The 9,030-nt window shown below is 49.1% G+C and overlaps 1 protein-coding gene across 1 annotated transcript in view; it reads left to right on the top strand.

Annotated features, from left to right (window-relative positions):
- The window catches only part of DEAF1 (DEAF1 transcription factor), a gene marked incomplete at both ends in the record, with an annotated part of 7,574 nt that extends 1,115 nt beyond the window's left edge, over window positions 1-6,459 (top strand). Inside the window, 6 exons of the mRNA XM_008943682.1 lie at window positions 267-413; window positions 1,779-1,918; window positions 2,682-2,747; window positions 3,558-3,684; window positions 5,479-5,607; window positions 6,331-6,459. Of these exons, the coding sequence (XP_008941930.1) occupies window positions 267-413; window positions 1,779-1,918; window positions 2,682-2,747; window positions 3,558-3,684; window positions 5,479-5,607; window positions 6,331-6,459 (738 nt within the window). The remainder of the gene's footprint in view (window positions 1-266; window positions 414-1,778; window positions 1,919-2,681; window positions 2,748-3,557; window positions 3,685-5,478; window positions 5,608-6,330) is intronic.
- Window positions 6,460-9,030: the final 2,571 nt, after the last annotated feature.

The raw sequence follows: 9,030 nt of genomic DNA, 5'->3' as shown, positions 1-9,030 counted from the left end.
TTGGCCCTGTCTGCCCACACGGTGGCAAACCTCCGGCGGGCCGCAGCACCCTCCAGCGCTGCGGGGTACACCCCGCGCCTTCCCCGGGCTGCCGGACCTGCTCCTTCAGCTGCAGTCTGCTTTATTTTCACTTCCCAAAGGTTCGGGGCGGGTTTCTTGTGGTGCACCGCGCAGCTCGTATTGCCGCGGAGAGGTGTCGGTGTCACCAGGGGGCTTTTTGGTTGCTGTCACCTTTCCTTTTTGTTTGTTTTTTTTTCCTTTCAAAGGACCACAATCTCCTCCTACTCCTTTAACATCCGTCCAGGAAAAAACTGGAACCAAGTACAACTGGGACCCGTCTGTCTATGAGAACGAGCTGCCGGTGAGGTGCCGGAATATCAGTGGGATTCTGTACAAGAACAGGCTGGGCTCAGGTAACAACCCCCGTGGCTGAGGAAGTGTGGCAGCTCCTGCTCTGCTGGGTGCACTCTGGTTTTAATCAGGCTACCCTGAAGGGCCAGTTGTGACAAAAAAAAGGCTCTTTCCCAGCCAGCCTTTCCTTTTCAATGATTTTTTTTGCCCTTTCAGTGTTATTGCTGCCTTCTGTTTTGCTCTTTCTTCAGAAGCCTTGTAACTTTTTTTCTGAGATCTGTGAAGATACAGAGGGAGTCTCCTCGTTTGACTCCTCTAACATTCTTTTTGTCTCAGAAGTAGTCTCATGCTTCTACAAAACTTTGCAGAGTCCCCACTGGGGTGGAAGATAAGGGAGCTTGTCTCCCAGTGGGCCTCCTTAGCTGCTTTACCCCATCCTCCTCTCTCCTGTCTCTGTGGGGAAGCTGAAGAAGCCACAGCAGGACTTGTCTGGCTGCACAGCACAGACCTTGCCTCGTGGACAGCCAGTTTTCTTCACCACCAGAAGTATTAAAAATTTAAGTGCCCATTAGTCAGTCAAGAGAGGTTCTCCTCCCCCTCTATTCTGCATTGGTGAGGCCACATCTGGAATATTGTGTCCAGTTCTGGGCCCCTCAGTTCAGGAAGGACAGGGAGCTGCTGGAGAGAGTCCAGCGTAGGGCTACAAAGATGATTAGGGGAGTGGAGCATCTCCCTTATGAGGAAAGGCTGAGGGAGCTGGGTCTCTTTAGCCTGGAGAAAAGGAGACTGAGGGGTGACCTCATCAATGTTTACAAATATGTAAGGGGTGAGTGTCAGGAAGATGGAATTAAGCTTTTTTCAGTGATGACCTATGATAGGACAAGGGGTCATGGGTGCAAATTGGAGCACAGGAGGTTCAAGGTGAATATCAGGAAACATTTTTTTACTCTGAGGGTGCCAGAGCACTGGAACAGGCTGCCCAGAGAGGTTGTGGAGTCTCCTGCACTGGAGACATTCCAAACCCTCCTGGATGGCTCCCTGTGTGATGTACTCTGGGTGACCCTGCTCTGGCAGGGGGGTTGGACTGGATGATCTTTCGAGGTCCCTTCCAACCCCTATGATTCTATGATTCTATGATTCAGGAAGGGCTTGAATTCCTATTGTTTATCCAAGACTGATCCTTCTTGTGGACGAGTCATTTTTTCTAGCCTTTTGATGCATTGGTGAGGCCCAAAGTTGGAGCTCCCTGACCATGCAGATTGTCCCAGGCAGGCTGGTAGATGGGCACAGTTATCCCGGGGTGGGGGGAGCCAGCGGGTGGCGAGGGGCACAGATAACTGCCTCTTGCCCAGCACCTGCAGCATCCACTTTAGGGGAGAAGCAAAACGCTTCTTAACCTCTACTAACAAGCCTCTGTCTCGTGGCAGGGGGCCGTGGCAGGTGCATCAAGCAGGGGGAGAACTGGTACAGCCCCACGGAGTTCGAGGCGATGGCGGGACGCGCCAGCAGCAAGGACTGGAAGAGGAGCATCCGCTACGCCGGGCGCCCGCTGCAGTGCCTCATCCATGTGAGCTCAGCCCTGCTCCCTCCCCGCTGCTGGGAGGGGCAGCAGGGCCTGGCAGAGGCTGCCCAGCTGGGTGCTGCCTCTGCTGAGCTGCCTGGGGTGGGGGCCGTGGGGCAGCTTGGCAGCAGTGCTTCCATTCCCTCGAGAGTCGGTGGTGGGAGGGGAGTTTTTCTAGGTGTGTTTTCAAACAGCATGATACAAATCCTGCTTGTACTTGCCCAAGTGGTGCTGGCTAACTCAGAAGGCAGTCCAGCCTCAAGCCTCTCTCACAGAAACTGAGAAGTGAGCCTGTGACACCATAACTCAATAGCCTGATCTGCTTAATGCCATTGGCCTGACAACGTGTTCTTCACCTCACCACCATCTCCACCTCACCACCATCTCCACCTCACCACCATCTCCACCTCACCACCATCTTCACTTGATGATGTTTGCACCATTCCTGAGTATTGCATTGGGTCCTTTGTTTCCTGCAGTGCCCAAGGGCCTCGTGGAGAACTTGGCATTGCCAGACAGTTGATTTCTGCTTGGGTAGAAACTTTATGAAGTCTTAAATTCATAATTCTTTGCCTTTTGATGGGACAGTTGCTGCTCATTCCTTCACTCTCTTCCCATCACCGTGATGTAGGGTGTTGGCCCTCTGTTGTTGTGCAGAGTCTGGAGGAGGGAATGGGGACATCTCCCTGGGAGCTCTCCAGATCTTCTAGCAGAACCCAGCCATGCTGCTGGTGACTCCAGTGCTGAACCTGTCATCTTCTCATTTCAGGATGGGATTTTGAATCCTCACGCTGCCTCTTGCACTTGTGCCGCCTGCTGCGACGACATGACTCTGGTGAGCTGGGGGGTTGACAGCCATTAGTTTAGAACCAATTAATTGGTTGAGCTGCCACAGCCACCTAGGAGCAGGTGGTGAGCATCCTGGAAATGCTCACGAGTGCTCTGGTTGCTTTGTCCATGCTTCCTAAAGACAGGAGGTGAGGCACTGCAGCACTGTGGTGTGGCAGCCTCTGAAACACTGTTAGTTAATGCTTTATTCCTTCTTTTATTTTTCCTTTCTAAATAATAGAGTTATGTAAAATGCTTTTTGGAGGTGTCCAAGCTATTTGTGATTTTTTTGACTCAAATTTCACAGTTTTTTGGTCGTTTGGTTCAAAAATGAGGTCGAAGTCCTCAAAGCTTAAGTCTTTAGCTTGACTTGAAGTAGTAGTCTGCATTTCTCTTCTGCTGGGCACGGGATGATTTGCTTGTTTCCCAGACCTGAAACAAACAGCTTCCTGTCTCCCCCTCACTCCTCTTCTCCTCCTTTCCACCACCTTGGCCAGCAGTCAATTATTTGCCCAGTTCTACAGCTTAAATAATAGTGGGAAGAGACTGAATCTGAGCTTCTTCAGCTGGAGGAAGCTGAGCCAAACTTTTTCCCCTCCCACAAAGTTCTTTTGCTCTGCTCAAGTAGAAGTTTTTTGGTTATTTATTGCAGACCACACACCTGCCATGGGGATATGTGGTGCTCCACCTTGGCTATGTTAGCAAAGAGGAGAGTAAGCCCAGAGTCCCCAGAGAGCTGCCTCAGCTAATGCCTTTTCCCTTTTTCTTTTTCTTTTCTGTGATTTTTTTTTGGTTGGCTTTGATTTCCTTTCCCTAGAGTGGCCCTGTACGACTCTTTGTACCCTATAAAAGGCGGAAGAAAGAGAATGAGATGCCTGCAACCCCAGTGAAGAAGGATTGCCCCAAGAACATCACTCTGCTCCCTGCCACTGCTGCCACCACATGTAGGTTCTTTCCTCCCTGTGAAAATCACTTCCCTTTTTCTGGTGAAGAATTGCAACACTGGATGTTTTATGTCTGTCAGTGGCCCCTTGGAAGTAGCCAAGTGAAAAAAATGTCTTTTTTTTTTTTGCCACTTCTTTCTCATTGAACAGGTTTATTGGCTCAGTGTCTTTAGTTAAGTTTAATTCCTGCATTGTAGAAACTAGTGCAGTGTTGCCACAGTGGGACTGCAAGTTGAGTAGGAACAAGTGCAAGTCAAGACCTCCAGGAGACTTGGTTTTAAGCCCCTTAACATCCTTCTGCAGTGAGCAGTAGGTTTTATATTTTGTTCTGATGCTATCCCCTCCCCTGTACCTGCTCTCAGCCTGGCAGTGCAGGGGCAGATGTGGAGTCCTGGCCTTGATCCCTGAGGGATTTCAGGTGGGTTTCTCTCAGAGGACAGCTGAGAAGCTTCCCCCTGTTGAAATGAGGCTGTGGGGGGAAGGCTGGTCCTTCTTGGCTCTGCCAGAACTCCCCATTCCTTCCCATGAGCTTGGCTTTTCTCCTTGAGCAGCAGCTGTGGAGGAAGATTTATGCTCTCTCTTGAAATACATAGAAAAGCAGCTCTCAGCAGCTGGAGTGAAATCCACAGCCTGAAAATCGTTAATGAAGGAGGCAGAAGGTGATGCTTTCATCTGCAGATTCCTCTCTAACATTCAGGACACGCTTTGTTACTTACTGTTTTTGATCATCAAACCATCTGTGTGAGAACACAAATTAATTTGCAAGCTCCTCCAGCTCCCAGGTTCCCAATCCCATCCCCAGTCCTGTTCATGTGTCCTCCTGCTCTCCTCACACTGGCATCATCTGCACAGCAGCCTTGCCAACTGAACTGAGGAGGCAGTGACAGAGATCCAAAATAGAACAGCCAAAAGTAAGATTAAATTGCCAGTGGCAGGAAGAAGAGATAGAGGCAAGGATTCTGTAGAGCTGTGTTGTGTTTCATGTTAATCCCCTGAGGAGGTTTAATCTGCATTGGTTTGTTAGTGTGAGGTGCTGTGAGGCTGCACGTTAGCTCGTGCTGGTGGTGGGAGAGGAGAGGAGTGCTGCTCACATTTCACCAGGCACAAATCTGTAGCCTCTCTGTCCTAAACTTGAGTTATTTTTTGTGAAAAGCTCTTTCTGGCTGAGCAGTGCACCACAGGGTCAGCCCATTGCCAAGTAATGGTGCCAGATGGATTAATCCTCTTTAAAAAGACATTTAAACATTTTAGAGCCACTCAGGTATATTCATCCAAAAGATTTTGTGCCTTGTTCCTTGTGTTGGCCAAGCATATGATCTTACTCTGTGTAGATAGACAGCTACAAGTGTCCAGCTGAGCCAACAGTCATAGAATGAGCTGTAATCCAGGGTTTTTTTGAGTCACTTTAAGTGGTAAGATCCACTCTGGTTAAAGTTGTAATAAACCAGGACCAGCCAGAAGCTGATGGGTTCGGTCACCCTGCTGGACCTTTCTGGGAGGTGTTTTTGCTCATATAATAATTGGAAAGGTGGTGATTTGGGAGGCATGTGTTGTAAGAGAACCTTCTGGCCTCCAACACCCAGAGAATAAACAGCAGGAGGCCAGTGGTGCCCTCAGATCCAAAGGGGGATCCTGCCCTCCCCTCCCCAGCGGCACCGGTGGGGTGTGTGACGCAGGGCCGGTCCCTGCCCTGGCAGTGGGGTGTGGGTGGGTCAGAGCAGGGGGTGTCAGCAGCTGAGCAGCCAGGGCCCCCACGCTGAGTGTTCATTCAGAAAGTCCTTCTGATATTTCCAGTCACCGTGACTCCTTCTGGGCAGATCACTACCTCAGGGGCTCTGAGCTTCGACCGCGCCTCGACGGTGGAGGCCACGGCCATTATCTCGGAGAGCCCCTCCCAGGGCGACGTGTTCACTGGAGCCACTGGTAAGAGTGCAGGTCTATGTCTGCTGGACACGTGTGAGGAGGAGGAGAAAGGGTTGGGATGCCCCTTGCTGTGGGAAGAAGCATTTTGCATGCTGCAGGAAGGGTTTATGTCTCAAGAGCTTGCAGAGAACCCGCTGTCCTTCCTTTGAGATGATTTCGGCAGCTTGAAATCTTACCAGTTGCAGAAAAGCAGTGAGAAGTTTTGTCCAGATGTTGCAGCTGCTAATGTCCACCTCTGCTGATTGCTGGGGGTTCGTGGTCATCTCTGGCAGTTTTTTCCACTCCTCCTTTGTCCTAAAATACTACCAAAAAACCAGAGCTGAGTGTGGAAACAAAGTGGAAAATGCTAGAAAAAAATCAACCCAAATGTAAATCTATGGAATCTATTTCAGCTTTTTCAGTTTGGTTCCTTCACAGGGCTGTGAGCTCTGCTGAGGGAACTGTCCTGCTCCAAGAGGCATCCTCTGGAGCCTCTGGTGGTTGTAACTGTGGGAGGGAGGCCAGCAGGAGCCTCTGCCTTAGCAGTGACTGGCAGAGCTGTGGAATCAGCACGAGGTCGCCTGTCTTGCTAACTGTGTAAGATCACCCTGTTGTTCCTCATTCCCAACCCTGGGCTGATCACAGACTGTGGGAGCTTGTCTAAAAGGAAGGAAACTGGGGTGGAAGAGGCGTGGGGGCTGCCTGATGGCTGGGGTGACTCCTAATGCCATTGCTGTTGTGCAGTTCAGGATGCCAACGTCCAGCAGCCGTGCCGGGTCAGTCACCCAGAGCCCCACTACCCCAGCTACCAGGACAACTGCCAGATTTCACCTTTTCCTGAGGCTGCCCTGCCAACATCTCATCCCAAAATCGGTACGTGGGGTGCCTGTCAGGGGGGACTTGGTGCCTGCTCTCTGATCCTCCTCAGCAAAGGGGAGGATTGGGGCAGAAAAAGAAACGTTTCTTTGCTTACCAGTTTGGTGGTTATTAAGATTCAGTCAAGGAGATTTTCCACTCTCTGGAAAGGTTTTCATTCTGTTACTGGGAGCTTTGGTTTGTTGCTGTCTGCCAGAGCTCACTGTTGTGATCCTGAGACATCAGTCTCTGGCCTTTCCTCAGGCTTTTGCCTCAAGGTCCTTGTCACCACTTGGTATGAGAAAAGATGGTGCCACCATGTTGTGTTTCCTTGTGCAGCTGAAGTCGTCCCATGTCCTCCCCTCTGACCTTTCTCAGAGCAGCACAGCACAGTCCTGCTCGCTCCAGAATAAAATCTTGATGCTGGTTTTAAGTCTTAGATCTTGATTTTACTAATTAAACATTGATATTTTTTTGTTTTCACCAGTGAATACTTTCTCTTGCCTGGCAGACCTCAGCCAAACTGAGGAACTGGAATTCCTGTTAGATAAGTTATCAGGCTCTGAGCTGGGATAAATATTGTGCTGGAAATGTAGCAAGTGGGAAAGGCTCTTCTGCAAACAGCTAGTGATAACAGACCAGTTTATCTCTCACTCCTGTCTAAGTGCAAATAGTTATGTGCACTAGTTATGTGCAAATGAATTGAAATGACTGTTTTAATTAAGGGCTGTTGAGCGTAAAACATCCGTTTAGTGTTTACCTGTCAGAGGAGGTCACACATCTAACCCACCCTGCCCTGCAGTGCCATGGGCTTGGGGACTTGCTCTCCCTTTCCAGATCTGTGCTGGAGTCCTTCAGCTTCTGCTGCTTGCATGAGAAACCACCAGGTATAAGCTGAAAAGGGTTCAAGCTTTAATACATTTGAATTAGTCACTATCTTGGAAGACATTCCGTGTTCAGTGGAGTCTTTCAAGAAGTCACCTTTGTCTGCAGATGCTTTACCAAGAAGAGCTTCACTGTGAGTGGAGCTGCTGGAGCTGCAGTCAGGTACAGGAAGGTGTGTTGGCATTATATACAGCTGAATATTTTCAAGGCAGTATTTACAGATGAATTTTTTCAGGGCAGTATTTACAGCTGAATTTTAAGTACTGTTTGAAGTGTAGTCAAGGAGATCTTTCCCTGACTGGAGGTGTCTGTTGCTCTTTCTGTGATTTTAACTAGGCTGTGCAGTTTGCTATTCTGTGTCCCCATCCTTAGGGGAGAAGGGTTTGGGGCTTGTTTCTGGCTTTCTTTTTGGAGCCACCTTAGGCAGCCCAGTGTAACTGGAAAGCCAGTACCTGCAGTCCCATCCAGACTGGATCGTGGTGGGAGGCTGCCCAAGCAATAACAAAGGGCCTTTCAGACCCTTCAGCTTCTACATTTTGTTCAAGAACTTCCCACTTTGGAAGTTCCTAACTCTGGTTTCCAGCAAAAGAACCTGGCTCTGATACTGGTCCATTTTAACTGTGGTCAGTGCCTAGAGATGTGAGGAAAAATCCCTAAAGGGACAGTCAGTAGATTTTGGGGCTGTAAGGTTGCACAGCCCCAAGGTTGCTGATGCCCTCTTTTTTTTTCTAGTAAACAATTCAGTGAGGAGTTTAGAGGAATTCAGAGGTCAGCTGTTGGTAGGTGTGAGTGTCTTGCACTTAATTTTGTGTCAAGCTGGAGATAAGTTCAAGGATGCTGTGATGAGGTCACCAGGACAGGGATTTAGCTCTGTTTTGGTGGCTTCCTTACAAGCTGCAGTTACTGTTAAAATGAGGGTTAGGATGTGAAAAAGTAAGGCTAATTGGTGAGATTTTGTCCTTGATGTAGAGCTGGGAATACCCTTTATTGCAATTTTTGCTGTTTTGGTGTGTGGTGTTTGATGGGTAGGATGCAGGATGAAGGGGTCCAAAGAGTTATTGAGGAGCCTTCTGAAGGGCTTCCCAACCAGTGGGTTTGGAAAGAAAATGTTTGTAACACCTAATTGTGAGGTGATGAGGGTTTATTCCAGGCTTGGGCCAGGGTTATGGTTCAGATCAGGACTCTGGGGCTTGTCCTGGGGGTCAGTGCCTGTTTTGTGTAGTTTTGCAACCTGAGAATTGACATTGACAGGGTATTTCAGAAAATGGCTTCTTATAAAGTAAACTGTAATCCTAATTATGTATTTCATCCTATAAAATATAGTCCTATATAAATATACTCCTAAATAGGACAATCAGTGGTATTTAGTGCTAATTAAGGGAACCCTTGAGCAGAACACTGTGCTGGCAGTGGCTGAGGAGTCCCTGGGGATGCTGCTTTCCCTGCTTAATTGTGCTGGGAGGTGTTAATTCCTTCCCAGGATTAACAGTGGGGTCCTGAGAGTGTGTTCTTCTGTCCTCTGGGTTTGAGAGTGTCCCAAGGGCTTGTTCTGCACAGACTGAGTCACAGGAGGTAGAATCATTGAGTCATTAAGACTGGAAGAGACCTCTAAGGTCATCAAGCCCAACTGTTAACCCAACACTCCCATGAGCACTGAACCAAGTCCCCCAGTGCCATGTCCACACGGGTTTTGAACCCCTCCAG

Source organism: Merops nubicus, unplaced genomic scaffold (assembly GCF_000691845.1).
Source record: "Merops nubicus isolate BGI_N331 unplaced genomic scaffold, ASM69184v1 scaffold36717, whole genome shotgun sequence".
NCBI classification, from domain to species: Eukaryota; Metazoa; Chordata; class Aves; order Coraciiformes; family Meropidae; genus Merops; species Merops nubicus.
This window is presented reverse-complemented; position numbering and strand designations above follow the sequence as displayed.